Raw genomic sequence first — 22,973 nt, 5'->3', positions numbered from 1 at the left:
CAGGCTTATCATTTTTTTTAAATGAATTGTGTAGTTGGTATTTTTATAAATTATCTTCTGTTGATTGAGAACCCCTCTCGGCCATTTAAAAGGCTTTTTACTTAAAGGACATGTCCACCCCAACAAAAATTTGATGTGAATAAAAAGAGAAAAATCCAACAAGCATAACGCTGAAAATTTCATCAAAATCGGATGTAAAACAAGAAAGTTATGACATTTTAAAGTTTTGCTTAATTTCAGAAAACAATATGCATATCCTGGTGGGTATGCAAATGAAGAGACTGATGACGTCATCCACTCACTATTTCTTTTGTATTTTATTATATGAAATAGGGAATATTCTAATTTTCTCCTCATTGTCAAGCGAGACAACGATTAATTCCTCCCTGAACATGTGGAATGAGCATTATTTCATACTATATGATTCAGTCAAGTCGGTCCTTATTGTCAAATCTATAAAAAATGAAATATTGTAAAATTCAAACAATAAAAAACAGAAGAAATAGTGAGTGAGGGACATCATCGAATGTCTCACTCTCATTTGAGTTGTGCATATCACTGTTTTGTGAAAAATAAGCAAAACTTTAAAATGTTATAACTTTCTTTTTTTACATCCGATTTTTATGGAATTTTCAGCGTTTTGCTAGTTTGATTTTTCTCTATTTATTCAAATCAACATTTTTCTGGAATACTTGACCTTTAAGCTCTTCAGGTGGTCCTGCATCCCCCCCCCCCCATACCACAATATTTCGCTCTTCGCGTGTTGGATAGTGGAGCAGTCCAGATTCTCAACAAGAAATTTGGCGCTTCATCAAAATTAATTGAGAATGGCTGATCTAGTATATCAAGGGTTAATGCTACATACATGTTCATTAAAGATGACTGACATTCTGTGTTTATTCAGTTTTTTTTTTTTGTGTGTTGTGTATTTCTCATTTAAAGACAATCAAGCACCTACAGAAGAACATGTTAGAAGTTAGAATGCATGCAGACCCTGAATGGACAGAAGTTACTAAGGATCATGTGATTCATGCCTTCAGACATAGGGTAAGCATCCAACCTACTCCCTTGAATAAACATGTCAGACACGTGTAGGGCTTCACAAAATCTCTTGCCCAGGGCAGTGAAAATGATGTGCAAGCAAGCATTTCTTAAACTCACTTGCCTGACAGGACAAGTGATAAAAAAAACTTGTATAGGCCCACTGTGTTTATCACCAGCAAAACACCATGCCAGAGGGTAGACAAAGCAGATGCATAGGCCAGCATACCCAGATTTTGCCAACAGTTCCTTGTAACATTTCCTAATATGATAATGTGCTGTTGTTGGGTCATACTCAAGTGATATTCTAACGTCAAATATTTAAAATATAAAATAATGTTTTTTATGTGATCTTAGGATTGGGTCAATGTACCAGATATCTATAAGAGAAAAAAATTTATCTAGGATTTTAACTTGAGCTTTGTAGGTTTATCATTTACAGCTATTTAGGAAAACATGTAATTGTCTTGTTGTCATCCTTATAGCTTGGTGTTGTTGTGGCTGAACATGCTCTGAAACTCCCAGATGAAACCATAACCAAATGTGGCACATATCCATTGGAAGTTACTGTAAGTACTCTAAACACATGAGTTCTGGGGGGTGTTTCAAAAAAATCTAAGTGTGACTTAAGCCCATCTCACACTATGCGATCCGGTGCAACGCAATTTTTCAAGGAATCGCATTTTGCATTTGTTATGAAAGTTCCAAGAAGTAAAATTATTTCATTTAAATTTTGGCATATTGTTAGGAAAACAAAAATCATATGTTTACTTTGCGGCAAGCCCTATGGTCGGAGTAAAGTCCAAATCGGCTTCAAGTCGCAGCCAATGATGATGTGATTACGATTTGGAATTGAATTTGTTTTTATTCATTCAGGGAGGCTCTAAATGGACTTTATTTCGATTTCAGTAGTCCTACCACTATTCTGAGCTCTGATCCGTAATATTTTATTAGTTGGAATATCCATATATAATGTTATCACAATTAATATGAAATTCGGATCACAACGAATTGCATAGAGTGAGACAGGCTTTAGAGTCACACTTAATTCCCAGTTGCGTACGGTATAGAAGACATCACCACATTGGTCAGATTATGCGCACGGGACGCGCACTACTGCGTATCCATCAATCAGATTGTGTGTTGCATATCATGTGCACATCGGCATTTAAGTGCGACTTAGGGCATACCTCAATCTTTGTGAAATTACCCCCCCCCCCCCCCCGTTCTAGATTTAATAGCAGTATTTATACCCCCGCCAAACAAACTTTGAAGGGGGTATATAGGAATCAGCGTACGGGCGGGCGGTCGGTTGCAAATTGTGCACATTGAATTACTTCCTTAGTTCGTAACCAATTCTCATGCTACTTGGACCACATATTAGTATTGAGGTGAAGATGTGTAAGACACATTGTTTGTATGTGTCAAAAATTGTGTTGCCATGGTAACGGCATATTTTGGCAAAAATAAGGTAGAAATATTGCAGTTCAAACTACTTTCTCTGTTTTTATCCAATTCTCATGAAATTTGGCACACACATTGGTATTGATGTAAAGACATATTTTTTGTGTGTACTAGAAATCGTGTTGACATGGTAAAGACGTATTATATTGTAAAATTTGGGTAAAAATCTTGCAGATTTATTTACTTCATCATTTTTCAACCAATTTTCATGAAATTTAGCTCACACGTTGGTTTTGATGTAAAGAGTTGCGAGACACATATTTTGTGTGTGTCGGAAATAGTGTTGCCATGGTAACAGCATATCATATGCCCCACATTAGGTGAAAATCTTTTGGTTCGAACTACTTGATCAGTTTTCAACCAATAATCATGATATTCTGTTTGCTCACACATGCCACAGGTCTTGGGGTAAAGATGGGCAAGACATACCGGTGTGTTGGCTCAGTTGGTAGAGCGTCCGTCTCACAACCGGGAGGTTGGGGGTTCAAACCAAAAGACGTTAAAAGATGGGAGTTGCTGCTACCCTGTTTAGCGTTCAACGATTAAAGGGATAGAGCCTCGTCGATCTGGCGCTGCACAGCGGCTGCCGGGCCCACGATCAATTGGGCAAAGCAAATTTTTGGAGTATTTCCTTTCATGTCTATTTCGAACAATAAAATATGGATTTTCATCATTTTTCATTTTCATTTATTGTAACGGCATAGGGCGGGTGTATTATTCCTAAATAGACTGGGCTATTTTGACACCTAAGAAGACTGAGGGGGGGCTGATCTCGGCCGTCGATCGCGTGATTGCGACGAAAATTGGCACATGTGTTACCCATGGCATAATCTCCAAAACTATACGATCAAATTCTGCAAAAAATCTCATTGCTCATTAATTATGCTAATTTATGCATAAAATCAAGGTTTGCTCTAATTAAAGGTCAAGTCCAACCCAGGAAAATGCTGACTTAAATAAATAAAGAAAAATCAAACTAGCATAGTGCCGAAAATTTCATCAAAATCAGATGTAATATAAGAAAGTTATGACATTTTAAAGTTTCACTTTTTTTCACAAAACAGTGATATTCAGAACTAGGTGACTCAGTCGATGATGTCCATCACTCACTATTTCTTTGTTTTTTATTGTTTGAATTATACAATATCTCTTTTTTTTATAGATTTGACAATAAGGACCAACTTGACTGAACCATATACATGTAGTATTAAACAATGCTAATTCCACATGTTCAGGGAGGAATTAATCGTTTCATCACTTGACAATGAGGAGAAAATTAGAATATTTCATATAATAAAATACAAAAGAAATAGTGAGTGGATGATGTCATAGTCTCCTCATTTGCATACCAGCCAGGATGTGCATGTAACTGTTTTGTGAAATTAAGCGAAAGTTTAAAATGTCATAACTTTCTTATTTTACATCCGATTTTGATGAAATTTTCAGTGTTAAGCTTGTTGGATTTTTTTCCTTTTTATTCAAATCAACTCTTTGTTGGGGTGGACTTGTCCTTTAAGTAAATAATGCCCCTAACTAAATTTTGGTACACAGACTCTTAGAGGGATCTGATAAAATGTACTTTTAAAAAAATTCAACATCACCTTTATTTTATGTATTATTGTTTTTCAACTTTTTTTTTTTTTATTGTTTTTTCAATGAAAAATGTCGAGTAGTTTATTTTGACCATAAACAAGATGGAATTAATTTATCTTAATCAGTAAAAGGGAAAATAATAATGATACATTTATGAATTTTGGCTAAAAACGCTATTTGCATTGGATTTGTACACAAATTCACGTTTTTTAGCAATTTTGGGTCTGCATGCACTTACGAAATGTGGCGTAATTTCAGAACTGCGTATCCAAGGGTCACAATTTTGGTCTCAAAAGTTTCGTGAGACTTGAAAGGAAAAAGTCAGCGAGCGACACGATGAAAAAAATGTTGAGCGGCGGATTTATGACAAAAAATTTGAGGGGGGGGGGGCTGAATCAGCCCCCCCCCCCAGTCTTCTTAGGGTTAATCACCTTCAGTGATAGTTCTAGTTATTATTCAAATTCAATATTTCTTTGATGATATCATTGTGAAAAGACATGTTTTCAGTTTCATTTTCAGAGCTAGTTCTTAAGCAGTACTAGAAATGTTACATCAAAATTTCACAGCCTAGCTTCTCCTAGATGTTAAAAAGGATGCTGTTAATCTGCTGACAATATGTAAACATTGTATTATCATGTATCATTTCCTCACAGATCAATGGCATTGAAACAGTTCACATGGAGATGGAGGTTATCAACTTCTTGCCAAAGAGGAGAAGAACTCAAGAATCAGAGGGGAGTCAAGAAGATGCATGATATTGAATCAAGAAAAAAAACATTGTCCTTGAATCTGTGTTAACCATATGCAATCATTATACCTGACAAAGATCCTTGTTTGGGAAAGCCATATCCTTTTATATCCCTTGCTTCTCTCTTGGTCAGGGATAAGACCAAATAGCCTTCAAGCAAGCTATAAAATACCTGTTAAATGACCCTGATTAACACACAGCCTCAACCACAGCTAGGGGCCACACATGAGAAATTACATTAGAGAGGCTCTTCTGCCAGCTTGTACATGTATGCCCTCATTTCTATTCCCCTATTTTCCTTTTTTCCAAAGTAGATTCATTTTTTGTTCGAAATTACAAACGGGCGAGCATTGAATTGCTTAATACAAATATGTTTTTGAAATTCTTGTTAAAACTAGAAGAAATTAAATTCACTCAGAATGATCTACCACAGCCTGAAATCTGTGACATGCTCTTACCGTACATAACAGTTATTGTTGTCATTAAGCCCTGGTGGGTGTTTCATAAATCTGTTCGAAAGTTAAGAGTGACTTTAAGAATGACTAGTGAACCTTTCTTATGTGCTAAATAATCCCCAATAAGCACATAATGGTGAACATCATTTACCACAAGAAAGGATCACCAGTCGTTCTTAAAGTGGCTCTTAACTTACGAACAGCTTTATGAAATGGCCCCTAGGCTTGATCCTGAGGCTGGCCATGCGGGAATAGGAAGTTATTTAACAGGGGGATATGGTTGAGACTTCTGATTCTCTTATGTGGCAAGTTTTTAAATAGGGAATAATTATAACAGGGATTGGAGTTTGGTGGCATGGGTTTCTATAAAAGAAGCATTATTTGATGTGTTAAATCATGTTTCCCCTGTACTTGTGAGAGCATCATGAATTCAATCGATGGTCTTCTTGGCATAAAATACATCTTCCATGTAAATGTGGAAAGAGATTCAAGAATTACAAAATGTGTGTATAGTCTCCTAACTAATGTTGAAAGATGTTGTATGGAGAAAGTTGAGGCTGTAATCATATGGTCCTTGAAGTGTTTTATAAAGCTGTTTAGAATTTGCAAATTTTATTCAGGACTTATGAGTTCTCAACCACTTTGATTTCCATCAACCGAAATTGAAATCAAGTCTTGGTATTTTTACTCACAATTACACTTTTGAAATTAGAGTATGATGCATTATATATTGAAATAAGGCATTAAGGATGCCATTTTCAGGCAATAATATGAATTTCTAATTTTTCAATATATTTTCTTCCAAGGAAAGCACCAATTTTTGTGTACAAATAGCAGCATTCTAGATTGTCCTCCTGTTCATCATTCTAAAGCCGGGTTGACACTTGTACACATTGTGGTTCCCGCATTTTGTGCACAGGATGCACTCACGGGTGCCAATGCAGGGACTATGCTTGCCTACTTGCAATAAGGTGTGGGAGGTGCATGGCAGTCAGTGTGTGCCAAAATTTTCAACATGTTGAAAATGGGTTACGTTCGTTATTCCAAAGGTTAGTTAATCCAAAAACGAAATAAGCTTTGTTAGTCCAAAATGAAATAAGGTTCGTTCATGAGACTTATTATTTTATATTTGATTTGATACAAGACAATAAACCAAGAAAAACATGTTATGAAAGAAAAAAAATCTACTTGGTCCCATGTAGCTCGACCCTTCCGTCCACTATCTGAAGAGGGGAGGAAAAATGCTGTGATGTAAACAGGCACATTTAGGGACCAGGTCCGTTCATGAAGCTAATCCACTTAATCCTCGTCAAGGTTGCAACTGGGCTCGGGCCGGCCCCGGGCCACCGAGTTTTAGATGTAACAGGGTCTAATTGCCCTTTTTGGCTATCCCCCCACCCCCCAACAAAAATATGTTCCATTGTCCCTGCCTTTCCCATCCTCAAAACAATTGAACAGCAATGGTGTTTCCACCTCGGCTTCGCCACAGATTATTTCATTTATCGGATTAACGAACCTTACTTCATTTTTGGATTAACGAACCTTCGGAATAAAGAACCTTATTTCATTTTTGGACTTACGAACCTTAAGAATAATGCCACAAATGTTTGGATTAACGAAACCCTTTTTCACACCAGAACATTTGAATGTTTAAATTTGCGCTAGATACATTACAGAATACGGTGTCGAGAATATTTGCTGAAAGCATGTCTGGACAGTGGGGGAACATTGCGTGAATTATGTGCAAGCAACTATGTCGTGAATGTGTCGGGACAATGCGTGCACTGATAAAGGCAAGTCGTGCCACAAAATGTCCCGTACTGGCACGCATCAATGCGGGCACCACAATGCGTGCAAGTGTCAACCAGGCATAAGTGACATTTATGTATCATGAGGGAAAATGTTTTCTGTTTTTGGAGGGGAATGGGGGACAAGCAAATGATTGTCTTGGATTCATTACTGTGTATCAAAAATTGAAAAAATGAAACAGATAATTGAAAACAATCTATGATCTACTGCACTTTTTATTCATATGGGAACAGGAAACATTCATATTTGGTTTTGAAAGTAAACAGCATGGTATACAGACCACACTACATTTAGTAATGAAGAGCATCCTCCTAGAAAAATGAAACTGAGTATCATTGTTATAAATTAAAAGTGAATGACACATACATTATCTGTTAAGCTTTTTACATCCTCCTTTTTCATCTTATTCAAATTATAATATACTTTTCTGTTTAGACAAAGTAAAAGTATCAAAAGTGTAATTTCCTGGAAAAGTGCAAAATTTGTATGTAATTTAAATAGACACTGAAGCATTATCAGTGTTTTATCTATGAAATTTTGCCTGGAAGGACAAAAAATCAACGTTTTATACAAACACATTAAAACACAATTAAGGTTAATTTGTCTTTTTCTTCTTCTTGTCAAAGTTGGGCAGCATACTTTCTACATTATAGAGAGGGTACCAAAATATCAGATGGTAATTTTTCTAGGGCCATTTCATACGACACCTCGTATTAAAAATTCCCGGAGGAATAACAAAGCTACATTTGTTTAAAATAGTTTTTTTAACAATGTTTGATGCTATGGCAGGGAGTCAGTGAAAACTATTTGATTTTTATAAAATCATTGAATATAAGCATTACTTAACTCTTTCGGTATTATATATTTCTCTTTGAAATCAAGATATCACTGTACCTTCTCTTCTTCACTCTTGCTCATATATGTGCAATGAATTGATTAGAACTGTGGTTAACCGTTAAGTTCTGATCAAAGATCTTCAAAGCAGCACATTTATTTCATTGAAGTTGTACAGTGTATGTGAATTTCTTTCCAAAAAATAATAAATTTAACAAGGCAAAAGCAATTTTGTGTCTCGCCCACTTATGAAAATGACCAGAAATATCGTGATTTGCGAGGGCACGCAAGAGAATTATATCGAAACTTCAATGTGAAATGACTGGGATGGAATAACACTTGTCCTAAGAGCCTTGTACGTAAACTTTAATGTTGACCTGAAAATGACCTTTGACCTTACAATGTGATCTCCGACCGCAGCATAACATGCAGGTCGCCTAAGTACATCTACCATCCAAGTTTTGTTGAAAAGTAACTTACGGTTGCGGAGTTAGGTGTCATAAGAGAGTCTTGCATGTAAACTTTAACGTTGACCTCAAACTGACCTTTGACCTAACCATGTGACCTCCGACTGCAGCATAACATGCAGGTCCCCCAAGTCCATCTACCATCCAAGTTTGGATGAAATGCGACTTACGGTTGCGGAGTTAGGTGTCATAAGAGTCTTGCATGTAAACTTTAACGTTGACCTCAAACTGACCTTTGACCTAACCATGTGACCTCTGACTGCAGCATAACATGCAGGTCCCCCAAGTCCATCTACCATCCCAGTTTGGTTGGAAATCGACTTACGGTTGCGGAGTTAGGTGTCACAAGAGAGTCTTGCATGTAAACTTTAACGTTGACCTGAAATTGACCTTTGACCTTACCATGTGACCTCTGACTGCAGCATAACATGCAGGTCGCCTAAGTACATCTACCATCCAAGTTTTGTTGAAAAGTAACTTACGGTTGCGGAGTTAGGTGTCATAAGAGAGTCTTGCATGTAAACTTTAACGTTGACCTCAAACTGACCTTTGACCTAACCATGTGACCTCCGACTGCAGCATAACATGCAGGTCCCCCAAGTCCATCTACCATCCAAGTTTGGATGAAATGCGACTTACATGTACGGTTGCGGAGTTAGGTGTCATAAGAGAGTCTTGCATGTAAACTTTAACGTTGACCTCAAACTGACCTTTGACCTAACCATGTGACCTCCGACTGCAGCATAACATGCAGGTCCCCCAAGTCCATCTACCATCCCAGTTTGGTTGGAAATCGACTTACGGTTGTGGAGTTATGTGTCATTAGGTTTGTGACGGACGGACGACATTTGGATCCCTAAGTCTCGCCTTCTCCTCCGGTGGGCGAGACAATAAAAGGGAATATTAGAGAGGCAAGTGAGACAGACACCCTTATAAAGACAAGAGAGACACAGGAGGTTTGGAAAAAGTGACTAGACAAAAGATATCCATGTGTGCACTTCATTCATATCTAACTAATTGGGATACTGTTAAAAAACTTGTGTTCATGATATTAGTGATTGGGCAAGTAGTAATTCTTTGAAATTAAAGAGAAATTTGAGGTTGTTAGCCTTACCAGGCTGGGCTTTTTTGGGTGTTAACTGTCGGGGGGGGGGGGGGTCATTGCCCAACCCTCCCCCCCCCAAGATCTTGGCTGCCAATGGCGCGAACACTGGAAATTGGCATGATAGTAGTGTGGGATGCAATCTAAAAGGCTGTATGGTCAATTTTTCCAAAATAGTTTTTCTTAATGTGAATTAATTATGCTAACTTATGCATAAATCATACTTTTTGTTCTGATTCACTAAAAGAAGCTCTTAAATTGCTAATTGTTGGTTTTAATATTCTTAAAACCATTGCTAACAAATTACAAATGAAAAAAATCCTGGTTTAAAAATGAATTTTTTTCTTATGTGTTTCATTATTTTATTGATTTATGTATTTCAAACTTTTCTTTTTTGCCATATTTATAGCAGAACCTTTTTGAAGTATAATTAAGCAAAAATCAAGTACTTTAAGCATGAGAGTAAAAATAATCATATCTTTATGGATAAGAGAAAAAAAAATTCAGCGAGTGCTGCAGTTGAAAAAATGGTCGCGGAAAATGAGGGGAGTTGGTTAAATCCCCCCCCCCCCTCCCTCGCCGGGTTTATGGTTAATCAGCTCAAAAGCTCCATTAGGCCAGTCTTCCATCTCTGAAAATAATGTTGATATCATGCCGTCTATGTCACATAAAAAAATTTTGACTCCAAAATGTCTAGGTCTGCCCAGATCCCTGCCATGTGTAAATCTTTGGTGTATCAATTAGGGGGAGGCAGGGTAAGTTGAGCCACCACCCCCAGGCCGATAATGAATGAGTCAGACATTGTTTTCAATCTGAAACAAAGAATAATTTTTCAGAGGGAAAATACAAATTTCAGTAAAAATTTTTTTTTTAAAGTGTTAAAATAGATACATGCTTTTTACACATATCTTTGAATATAATAAAGGCATAAGAACAGTATTGTTAGTCCAGGTATGGATCTTCATTCTTGTCAGTCTTTTACATGATGGATGCATAAGAAATGTGTTGATGGGGAAATATCACATTAAGTTCGGGCTGGGGTAGGCTGAGCCAGCCAACATGGGGCAAGTTGAGCCATGGTAATTCTTATGGTAATGTATAGGACTATATTATAAAACAAGTGGAATGCCTCTGGCCGTCTCACCTGCATCACGCGATTCAATATAGCAGCAGTGCTGATTTTGAAAACTACTATAACTCGCACAAGATGTTCAGTGATACTTGGTTACTCTTATTTCCACGTTTTATGAACTAGACCAATACACTTATAGAGATATGATGGCAATTCAACAAATACCCCCAACGTGGCCAAAGTTCTTTGACCTTACATGACCTTTGACCTTGATCATGTGACCTGAAACTCGCACAGGATGTTCAGTGATACTTGATTACTATTATGTCCAAGTTTTATGAACTAGACCAACACACTTTCAAATTTATGGCTGTAATTCAACAAATACCCCAATTTGGCCAAAGTTCATTGACCCTAAATGACCTTTGACCTTGATCATGTGACCTGAAACTTGCACAGGATGTTCAGTAATACTTGATTACTATTATGTCCAAGTTTCATGAATCAGATCCATAAACTTTCAAAGTTATGATGGTAATTCAACAGATACCCCCAATTCGGCCAAAGTTCATTGACCCTAAATGACCTTTGACCTTGGTCATGTGACGTGAAACTCATGCAGGATGTTCAGTGATACTTGATTAACCTTATGTATAAGTTTCATGAACTAGGTCCATATATTTTCTAAGTTATGATGACATTTCAAAAACTTAACCTTAGGTTAAAGGAGAATGAAACTCTTGGAGCAAGTTAGCTTTTGTGAAAGCAGAAAAATCAAAGAATAAGATCAACAAAACTTTGAGTGAAATAGGACTAGCAATAAAAGAGTTATGAGCATTTGAATGTCGAGATCACTAATGCTATGGAGATCCTCCCATTGGCAATGCGACCAAGATCTGTGATGTCACACACGTACAACTCTCCCATTCGGACACTGAAAATATACCCCAAAACATCTCTTTTTGCTCATTCTAATCATATGACAAACGATTCATCAATGATATAATGTTGTGAAACCTCTGTACTTGTCATCTCATAAAGAAAACACCTAACCTTGTGATAGACTCTATAAAAGTGAGAATATAAGTGAAATAAGTACTAAAGTAATGAAGGAGTTGTACGTGTGTGATATCACAGATCTTGGTCGCATTGCCGATGGGAGGATCTACATGGCACTAGTGATCTCAATATTCAAATGCTCATAACTTTCTTATTATTCATTCAATCTTCCTCAAACTTTCAACAATATGTTTCTTTGATTTTTCTCTTTGATATGGATTCAGCTAGTTTCAAGGGTTTCATTCTCCTTTAAGATTTTGATGTTGATTCCCCCAACATGGTCTAAGTTCATTGACCCTAAATGACCTTTGACCTTTGTCATGTGACATGAAACTCAGGCAGGATGTTCAGTAATACTTGATTAACCTTATGGCCAAGTTTCATGAACTAGGTCCATATACTTTCTAAGTTATGCTGTCATTTCAAAAACTTAACCACAGGTTAAGATTTGGTGTTGACGCCGCCGCCGTCGCCGCCGCCGTCGGAAAAGCGGCGCCTATAGTCTCACTCTGCTATGCAGGTGAGACAAAAAACCTTGAAAAGCCATTGATATGCAAGCAGAAATGATCAAATTCATAAAACAGTTGTTTTACTTTTAGAGGATGTTAGGAGAGAATTAGCTCGTGAAGAAAAGTTCCAACATGAAAAAAAACAAAAAATGACTCAACTTACCCCGCCTTCCCCTACATAATTTAGGCATCATTTGTAACTATCTTACCCAATGGGCTACAACAAAAAATAGAACAAACTCTGTCACTGTCCCAACTCAACAAGATTGCCCCGCATTTTTCCTACACAACACAAAACAAGGATATTGCCCTATTTAACCCTGGTTATGAGCAAAATGAAAAATTGAATCACTGAATGACATTTGTCATTAGCACATCCCCCTATATTCTTCTCCCCCCCCTCTCTCTCTCTCTCCCTCCCCCCTCTCTCTCTCTCTCTCCCTCCCCCCCCCCCCCTCCATCCCTCTCTCTCTCCCTCCCCCCCCCTCCATCCCTCTATCTTTCTCTGATTCTTCTTAGCTTGGAGAATTCCACTAAAGGTGTGCAAACAACAAAGTTTCATATTTTCATTTTAAATGATTTTTTTTTATATCTAAGAAAAAAAATCAACTTCGCACAAGTCAATTTGATAAAAACATGCAATCTGCATATTGCATTCTCCACATTCATGATTTATTCATGTGGTTCAAATTCACAAGTCTTAAAACTATGGCCTAAACCCAGGTAGTGATAACTGGTTTACAGAATGATGACCTGTAATGTATGACTTGCACCTATGTGTGTATTAATTTCTTGTAACTAAGCAAGCCTAGATGAGACAGAAGTCTTAATGACAAAAGTTTAAAGAGTTTATTTACTCAAGCTAAGTCATAAATTCAATTGAGAAAATATAGAGAAATTATCAGACCTCTTCTGTGTGAAGCATTGAGATTCTGAAGTCTGCATAAGTCAAAGTGGTTTTTCAGATGAGATTTTGCAGAACGTGTTATTTCAAATTTGCCCTTTAAAGTCGAACGGATTTCAGTTATCCTAAAAGATTTGACTAAGGCTGAGTCACCTGTAATCTCGATGTGAAAATCACAAGGAACTATGTATTGCACAATTTTTCAATTGCCAAATTCAAAATAAGGAGAAACTGAAAAAAAAATCCTATACACTTGTATGCAATGTCAAAATGGGAATCTGGTCTTGCTTAGTTATAAAATTATAAGATGCATCAAGTGGCACATTTTGTAATATTTGCACATGAATATAAGACTATAAATTTATATCTGCATGCTATCTCAATAAAACTACAAGATTAACATGAGCTCTCCAACAGGTCTTTAGTTATTATATCTCCACCATGGGTTGAATAATTAAAATTCATTTTATATTTTCTGAAACAATGTGTATGGGTAAAATACATTAAAGGAGAATGAAACCCTTGAAACCAGCTGCATCCATATCAAAGAGAAAAATCAAAGAAACATATTGTTGAAAGTTTGAGGAAGATTGAATGAATAATAAGAAAGTTATGAGCATTTGAATATTGAGATCACTAATGCCATGTAGATCCTCACATTGGCAATGCGACCAAGATCTGTGATGTCACACACGTACAACTCCCTCATTACTTTAGTACTTATTTCACTTATATTCTCACTTTTATAGAGTCTATCACAAGGTGAGGTGTTCTTTTTATGAGAGGACAAGTACAGAGGTTTCACAACATTATATCATTGATGAATCGTTTGTCATATGATTAGAATGAGCAAAAAGAGATATTTTGGGGTATATTTTCAGTGTCCAAAAGGGGAGAGTTGTTCATCTGTGACATCATAGATCTTGGTCGCATTGCCAATGGGAAGATCTCCATAGCATTAGTGATCTCGAAATTCAAATGCTCATAACTCTTCTATTGCTAGTCCTATTTTACTCAAACTTTTGTTGATCTTATTCTTTGATTTTTCTGCTTTCACAAAAGCTAACTTGCTCCAAAAGTTTCATTCTCCTTTAATGAACTTATTATGGTATCCTTTACAGAGACAATCCTCACTCATGATTATGAATTCAACCAAGTGATTATATATGGATTCTGTCTGGAGGATAATGACATCATTTTGTGACAAGCTTCATTTAGTTCAATTAAAAATAATTTAAAGGTATTCAAGTTTAAAAATTATGATATGAGCATGGAATACAATACTACATGTATGTCCAACATTCCAAGTGGTTTTGCGATTCCATTTTTTATATATATCAAAATCTTTGTGTAGCAAAATGAAATGGGCATGCTTTGGTAAATGATGTAAACAATTTCCAAAAATCACAATAATTTGAATTTAATTTTCAAAATATTTCTGAAATCTTAAACCCGAAAGTACGAGTACATTTAGTTACACAGCAACACACTCTCCAAACTTTGCAAATCATGAATTTCCAATCATATTCTGTAGTAAACATTGACTTGGAGGATCTCTGTCCAAAAATGTGCAATACATAACATATAATTGTTAAGCATGCAATAAACTCTTGATTTATAATAAGTCCTTCTAATAGAGTGATGAATCGAATCACCACTGTAGCTTGATGGGGTCAAAGGTCATTGCTTGTATCATCTGCTTCTCTCCCTTTCAATGAAGTATCTTTCTCTAATACGATCACAGAAACGCACCAGGGTGGGATACTTGTTAACCATGTCTGCTAGACGTTGATCTTCTGCTTCCATTATCTGAAGGGTTTTGAGATGTCCATACACCAATGCATCCAGCTCGGTTGGTCTAAAGGATAAATACATGGAGTGAAAGTCTCATCAATCAATTCAAATGGTAATAGCAGTAGAAATCTATGCTAAACAGAGTGGAATTATATAAGAATAATGGAGAGGGAATTGATCCATTTCCCAGACATTGTTTTTTATGTCTGAGTAGAACATGATACACTTGATTATTTACAAGTGATTGTAAGTTTCTGTACATAGTTTGCCACAGACTTAAAATGATGCCTGATTGTTTACTTAAATTACAAGCGACTTATGCATGACTGGTGATTCCTCCTTGTGGCAAATGATACACACCAGATATTCACTGGTGTTGACCTAGTTCCTAAGAAAGGATCACAAGTAGTTTGTAAAGTCTTCCCCAACTTACAAACGGCTTTATGAAACACATTCATACTTGATGAAAATTAATATGTATATCATATATTGCTGATTAACTTTCAAATTGAATTTAACATTTTCATGAAGTAAATAGCTTTCATAAAAAGTGCAAATTCAGCAATACTAAATGAAAACCCTGATGCAAATAAATGATTTTTCATTCTCTTTCCCCCTTTCTAACAACATCATAGATCATCTATTTTAATATGACATCTGGCAAAGAACAAGTTTTAAAATGGAAATATGAATGAAAAGCAAATGGTTCATAAGGGCTTGTCACACTTATTCAGAATAAGCTGGAATGAATTTTAAAAATCAGGGAAAATTGGGGGGGGGGGTCAAATTTACCCAAATGGAGTTCAAATACAGTTTACCACACGACTCATCACACACTAGTCACACTAGAGGCGAAATGAACCGCAATGGAGTCAGATTGAAAAATTGGTGCTACATTCATGGATATATGAGCTGAATCCTAAAAATTCTGACTGTATTCAGGGGCCAATGCTTATGGCCGTCCCGAATGTTCATGTTCATGGTCATGTTCAACATTTCTGAGGTGCATTCAAGGTGGAAAAAATATTGTACATTGTTCAAAGTATATTCTTAATGCATTCTGGGTTAGAATACCTTCTAACCCACTTGAAACATATTGAAAGCATTGTGATCTGAATAGTGGGGGACTACACCACCAACAGTCTTTCCATTCCATCCGATTCTGCTTGATTCGGGATAGGTGCTTTATACAAACCTGTCTAGGAAGAAATATTGTTGTTCGCCAAGTTTGTCTGACAGAGCTTTGCAACAGAGGTTCACTTCATCATAAACCTAAAAATCGAAATGGACAAGATCAAATTTGACAAAAACAATTCATATTTTGGACACCAGACAAGAAAGTTACATTCCACATGAATGTTGCAAGGCAGTCAACACGATCCACCTTTGAAAAACAAAAATATGATGCTTCCAGAACAATTTGTAAGTACAAAGAGAGAGATTCATCCATTGAAAATAGCTTTGATTCAACCTGTAATATCAGCAGGTATAATTTACTTTTTACTTCCAGTAAAATTACAGGAAAATTGTAAGGGAAGCTAAGGCAATAAAAAGAGCAAAATGTAACAAACATAACCCTGAAAATTTCATCAAAAGTGGATGTAAAACAAGAAAGTATAGATGATATTTCAAAGTTTTGCTTATTTTTTACAAAACAGTTACATGCACAGCTCAGTGATATGGAACTGAGAGAGTCGATGATATCACTCACTATTTCTTTTGTTTTTTATTGTTTGAATTAGACAATAAGCTACTTCAAATTTTACCAATTGTTAAATTAATGACCCTCTTGTTTGAACCATAAAATGTTAAAACAACAGTAATTCCACATGTTCAGTGATAAATAAAACTTTGTTTGCAAATTTTAACTACATGTATCAGTAGAAATCTGAAGTAAATTATTTTGATAATGTACCTGATCCGGTAAGAAGTCATGCCAGCTGTTATGTGCCTTGAGATATGAGATAGCTTCTCTCTGTTTCAAGAATGGTAGAATAAGAGAAAGAGGCCATGGGAATGGAGACCCATACCTCTGTTTGGTTATCTCATCAGCAGTTTTCTTAACATTCCAGGCCAAGTATATCTCTGCGAGATACAATCTGTTGATAGAAAGTGCCATGTATGCCTTCATCTCGGATTTTTGACCTCCACTCAATTCCTCTGAAAGAGACAGTCCCTTTCCAAGAAAAAAAAAAACTTCATAATGAAGGATAATACTAACAATTACAAACCTCTGTAAAGCCTGGCTCACCCCTTTGTGCTCTATTGCATGATGCTGCATTTGCTGGAAAAGCAATATGCAGCCTAACGCAGCATTGTACGCAGCAAAAATATTCAGTTGCAATCACACTTATGCCTACGAGCTCATCAGAGTTCATACAGAGTTGCATGCAGCAAGGCTAAGCGATTCAAGCTAAAGGGAGGTAAATCAAGGTATATCGAGCAGTCACAGTGCGTTGGCCTATACATAAGCTGGTCGCTGTTGCTTGTCCTTGCTCGCATTTGCTCATTGCCACTCATCTTTGCTTTAATGAATTTTGATTGCGTTCAGTTGCAGATGTTTAAAAAAAATTAAAACTACCAAGCTAAAATGCAAGGCCTCCGACTCTGCGAATTAACCTCGTATTAGCTCTTTTCATTGCGCTATGTTGCTTTTGACTGCCCAAAACGCAAAGGCTGTGAGTCAAACTTCACTGTCTAACACATGAATTAATAGAATATCATTCTCGAAGTGATTAGCCATGTTTCTAGCTAATGCTGATGATTTTTTTTAATAACAAGCCTATTATTTTGTTGGTCAATCATAAATGTGACCAGACATGGCAAAACTAAAAAAATATAGCCAGAAATGAATTTTATATTAAATATCCCCATTGAAAGAGGATATTCTCAGCTTTAAATTAAAATGGCAACACCACTATAATCCTGCTATAAATGCATTCACATTAGAAGAGTTATCCCAACACAGTCTCGGATTACATTTCACGTATCCATTCACATCAGGCTCTCAATCCCGATATGACTGGAAACCATGGAATGATCTAGGTATACAGATAAGTGCCAGATGTCTGCTCACTAGATCCTCAATCAAAACTACTTTTTATTATCTTTCACTGTCTTGGGACAGTCCCCAGACCGTAGCAGTGTTACAGGCAAGTGTGAAGGCAGTATATGATGATCTTAACCCTCATTACAAAGAGAAGAAAAGTTCACTACCATAGAACAATACTATTGAGAAAAGAGGGATTAAAGTGTATTGGAGCACACTTACCCTAGTACTTTTGTGTAAAGCTGACAAAAGGATTAGAATACATTAAAGTTTACTGGAGTCCTTTGATAATCTCCAAAGTTGACATACTAGTTAAGAACATCCTGCTCATGATTACAAAGTAGTATTATTGCTAGTTCTTGACTAGTACATAGTTTATTGGAGTTTAAAATAAAGGGATTTTTTCAGGATGAAAAACAAATTTCAACATAACAACAAAAGTATTTATGGGTACAATTTTAATTTGTCAATACATCCTTTTATAGTTTCTTTGGATAATCCATTATACTACAGAGCATAGAAAAAGTAAACTCTTTCAAGAAATTCTAAACACTGAAATTTGATCATTCTGACCCCCCAAAAAACTCTTGATGTCCTCCTACTAAAAACCGAACCACACTGTGACTTTTTTTTTGTTGATTTTGCCATGCCTGGTAAAAAATATCCTTTCCTTTTCATTTCCATTATCATCATCAATGATAATTATTAGTTTCGATGATGAATCTCTAAAAGCCAGTAAGCTGTAATATTGCAATATCACAAAATAGATAGTCACCCGGCAGTTTATAAAATGACAATGGACAACTTTGCTATCCTCAAATTTCATTCATTCAGATTTGTTATTTTAATAATACCATAATCTTAACACTCTTGTGCATTTAACAACTAGAAATTTGATGTGTCCAAAGGACACAGATGCCCCCGCTTAACGCTATCAGAAATTCAAGATGCCCCCGCTTAACGCTATCAGAAATTCATTCAATATGATTGAATTTAATATCGTGCAGAAACCAATATGCATATATATAATGAACAAATTTAGACCTCTGAATGAACTCGCATACATAATGAGCTGTGACCTTTGACCTGCGGACTCCGAATTTGAACTTAGCCTGTATTTTGGTGTCATCTACCTACACACCAAAAAAATTTAAAATCCATTAAATATTTTTAGAGTTATTGCGTGGAAACCAACTCGCATATTTAATGAGCTGTGACCTTTGACCTGCGGACTCCGAATTCGAACTTAGCCTGTCTTTTGGTGTCATCTACCTACACACCAAAAATGTTAAAAATCCATTAAATATTTTTCTAGTTATCGTGCGGAAACCAAGTGGGGGGGACGGATAGACGGACGGACAGGGGCAGGGGCTTACTGCCCCCTCCGGACTTCGTCTGCTGGGGCATAAAAATTAGAACTAGTGATACAATTACTACATGATATCTCTTTAAAAAAAAATATCATGTAAGAGACCTGCAGACCGACTTGACAAGACTTGTAGAATGGTCTCATAAACGGCAATTACCATTCAACCAAGAAAAGTGCAAGGTCATTCATTATGGTAAAAAAAAATCCTTGCTTCAACTAATAAATGTCGGACATGAGCAAACCTAACCCTTCTGTTGAAGCAGAATCCTATCTAGGTGTAACCTAGCAGATGAATTTTTCGCAACATGTGAATGGTGTATGTGTCACTGCAAATTGCAAGCTTGGAATCATCAAGCATACTTTCTCCACCTGAATCAGCAAGTGTACTTTCTCCACTTTAGACAGAACTGGATTTATACATTTGTACAAATTAATCATAAGGCCTAGTCTTGAGTACTGCTCTACAGTGTGGCATCCAGTTTAAAAAAAAGATATTTCCAAAATAGAAAACGTACAATGTAGAGCAACATGTCAAATACATGTACATTCCATTCAAAATCTTTGTTATGAGAGGAGACTTAAAGAACTGAACTTGCCATCTCTTGCCTACAGACGTCACAGAGCGGACATGATTCAGGTGTATAAAATAATGCATGGCCATGATGACCTTGATACCTCACACTTTTTTTACCATCTATCAGGCAGTAAAACTTGTGGTCACAAATACAAAATTGCAAAGAATCAAGTCTCCTCTAGGCTTAGACACAGCTCTTTTTCACAGAGATGCATCAATGAATGGAACAACCTCCCCCAAAATGTAGTAGAGAGCCCATTTGTAAACGGCTTCAAATCCAATTTGCTGAAATAATGGAACTCGGAAAAGACAAATTTGACCCTTATGAAAGTTTTGCCTGTCCATGTTCAAATGCTGTACAGCGCCGTTAAAAAGTGTTCTGAATTCTTCATAAGAAGTCATAGAGAGGCGAACAAGTTATTAACTTTAAAAGCCTACATCCGAGGTATTATAACACATTGACAGTATAGTATATCAAACAAGGTACTAGCATGCTAACTTGATGGTGTCATATGCAGAGCTGCCAAGTAATACGCTTCACTATTGAAGACAAATAAAAATATCTTCTAAGCTGATTATGTTTTATGAAGTAAATAATTTATTGACATATAAAGCTACTGTTTACCTTTTTTGAAATGTATTCCACAATAGGGTCAAACTCTGATACAATATCAGCCCCAGCCTTGATGAAAGGAACAGCACCTGAGTTTATGAATAGGACAAAAAAAGTTTAAAAATTACATCAACATGACCAGGGATTTAAAGAATGTACATGTAGCATGATAATGTCACAATTTCATTAAGTATTCTCATTCATATTACAACAATAATAAATAAAATGAGTCAATCATTATCACCAAAACCAATCATCATATTTTCCTTCTTCCAACAAATTATTTGAGACAAGGGTTGATCCATGATTTTCCAAAAGGGGGGGGGGCACATTTTCCCTGAGGAAAAATTTGACAAGCCAAAACACACAAAAAAAGAAGGTTTTTGACCAAAAATTCAGGACATTTTCTTTATGAACTTTGTGACTAAACCAACTAATTTTTTTTTATAAATCCTGATATAGCAACACTGAATATGTTTAAGAAGAAAGGCTACAATTGCTAATTATTTCAAATTGATGAATATCACACTATTATACATCATAAACAATTGTTTTATCCGAAATCATTTGATATCACTTTGAGTAGTATTTCTTCATGCTTAGCAGACCTGCCAATCTCTGGGAATGAAAAATTGTATTCTGTGATAAAAAAAGTGTATATTTCCCCAAAAAAGTGTATTTCATAATAAAATGCGTGGCGCACTCGCTGATCGCGGCGCTCAAGCTGCATGCAAGCTAAAATGCGCACTGCTCTCGCAGATGAAAAAAAACATTTAAACATGTGTATATCTCACCCTGATTGAAAAAAAAAACAAGTTACCTGAAATTACATTGATCTAATAACCATATTTGTGTAAGTTTTATGAAATAGAGACATATAGAGATGATTTTTCTTAATAAAGTACGATTTTGTTTTAAGAAAAAATATATATATTTTTTAAAGAAAAAACGTACTGCCGTATTTTGGTTGCAAAAACGTACTAAATATGCCAAAAACGTACTGGTTGGCAGGTCTGGCTTAGACAAACTGAAGAAGTTGAGTACAAATATGACTTGCAACAGCATATTTAATGTGACAATTGTTTCGGCACGAGAGATTATTCTTCCTCTCTGTTGTGTAGAGGTATATGATGGCATGAATTTTAAGGTTATCCATCCATTTTAAAAGCAAAGTTATCATTACCCTAATAAAATTATATCACTTTTGTTGTGATTGTGAATGCTATAGATGAACACAAGACACTTTTTAAGAGAATGCAAACATACCCTTGTGCCAATTTAATGCATAAGCATTGAGTCTCAGAATAAACTGCATATTGGTTCAGTCATCAAAGGAAAAGAATTACATGTACCAGTACATGGCATACTACATAAATTTCGTATCAATCCATCAAATTTGACATATTAATGGTCACATGAGATAGAATCACAGGTATCGGGTACATGTAACATTGGTTTAACTATTGAACAAAAGAGGACAGAAATGATACATTCCATAATAGTTTGTTCACCTGAAGGAGACATTTGCTCTGCATTGCTTCGGAGTTTGATGCGGAATGGGATATCACACATCTTCAGAAATGCTTTTACTGCAAGGCATTGGGCCCTCTCTGGAAGAGTGATTTGGTCACCTGACAAAATCATAGATGAACAATACAAGTGAGTGAATGGTTAAGTATATTATTACTTCTTGTTTCGCCGAAGTGAATGATGCTTAGTTCAATCTAAAAATTTCATTTTCAAAGTACGAATTTTCACTAGGTTGAGGATGACATGTCTCCAACAATTTGTTTTCATTGAACTTGAAACTAATTATTGAAGAGTATATTCCATTCACGGTACACTTTATTTTTAATACCATATATTGATCAATGACCCTTGCAAAAAATATAAAAATAAAATGAGGTAAAGAGAAAAAGAGTGTAAGACAAAGAAAAAAGACACTTGGATAAAAGTATAAAAAAAATAGATAAAAGGGGAAATAAATAGAGAATATAGAGAAGGGGAGGACAGTTCATGATATGGGGCCTGGGAAAGACGAGACACTTTTTGAAGATTACCTTCATATGGCTGATATAACTCCACATTGTCAGGAATCTGTGGCTGGCCTCCAGCTCCAGTACCTGTACATTTAAACAATAAAAAATGCCATTTTAAGCAAAACAAATGAAGGGACAGGCGATGTGCATGCACAGGAATCGCAATGGCTTGTGTATTATGCTTGCACAGGGGGAAGGGGGGAAAAAAGGATATTAAGATGGGGAATTCCCCCCTTTTTTTTAGCTCCGTTGAGCAACACACATAAAAGTCACAAAATTGCGATTCGTAGACATGTTCATTGGTACCTGTTTGGTCATTTTATGCATTGAAGGGATCAAATGCCGATCTATTCATCATGTTTTTTTTCAGGGTAAATCAGCTTGAATCATAATTCTTTTCTACGGGCCAGGTAAAGGAATATCCATTAAACTGAGGTGGGTGCATAATAATCAATAATCATTTGGGGGTGTTTGTAAT

At 36.1% G+C, this 22,973-nt stretch overlaps 2 protein-coding genes across 5 annotated transcripts in view; one reads left to right on the top strand and one right to left on the bottom strand.

The window, feature by feature from the left end:
* Positions 1-8,175, top strand: part of LOC129256835 (large ribosomal subunit protein bL9m-like) — a 56,284-nt gene extending 48,109 nt beyond the window's left edge. For all 4 annotated transcript variants that reach the window (XM_064097542.1, XM_064097540.1, XM_064097541.1 and 1 more), the window contains 3 exons: positions 943-1,047; positions 1,527-1,610; positions 4,752-8,175. In XM_064097542.1, the coding sequence (XP_063953612.1) occupies positions 943-1,047; positions 1,527-1,610; positions 4,752-4,853 (291 nt within the window). In that variant the 3' untranslated portion in view covers positions 4,854-8,175. The remainder of the gene's footprint in view (positions 1-942; positions 1,048-1,526; positions 1,611-4,751) is intronic.
* Positions 8,176-12,777: 4,602 nt separating this feature from the next.
* On the bottom strand, positions 12,778-22,589 carry LOC129255428 (metaxin-2-like). The gene is made up of 6 exons (XM_054893781.2): positions 22,517-22,589; positions 21,968-22,087; positions 20,469-20,545; positions 16,767-17,027; positions 16,047-16,123; positions 12,778-14,915 (listed from the first exon to the last, which is right to left on the bottom strand). The coding sequence occupies exons 2-6, from the start codon at positions 22,026-22,028 to the stop codon at positions 14,750-14,752; spliced, it is 642 nt and encodes a 213-aa protein (XP_054749756.2). The 5' UTR covers positions 22,029-22,087; positions 22,517-22,589; the 3' UTR covers positions 12,778-14,749.
* Between the last annotated feature and the right edge of the window lie 384 nt (positions 22,590-22,973).

This window comes from Lytechinus pictus, chromosome 3, assembly GCF_037042905.1.
Source record: "Lytechinus pictus isolate F3 Inbred chromosome 3, Lp3.0, whole genome shotgun sequence".
Lineage (NCBI taxonomy): Eukaryota > Metazoa > Echinodermata > Echinoidea > Temnopleuroida > Toxopneustidae > Lytechinus > Lytechinus pictus.
This window is presented reverse-complemented; position numbering and strand designations above follow the sequence as displayed.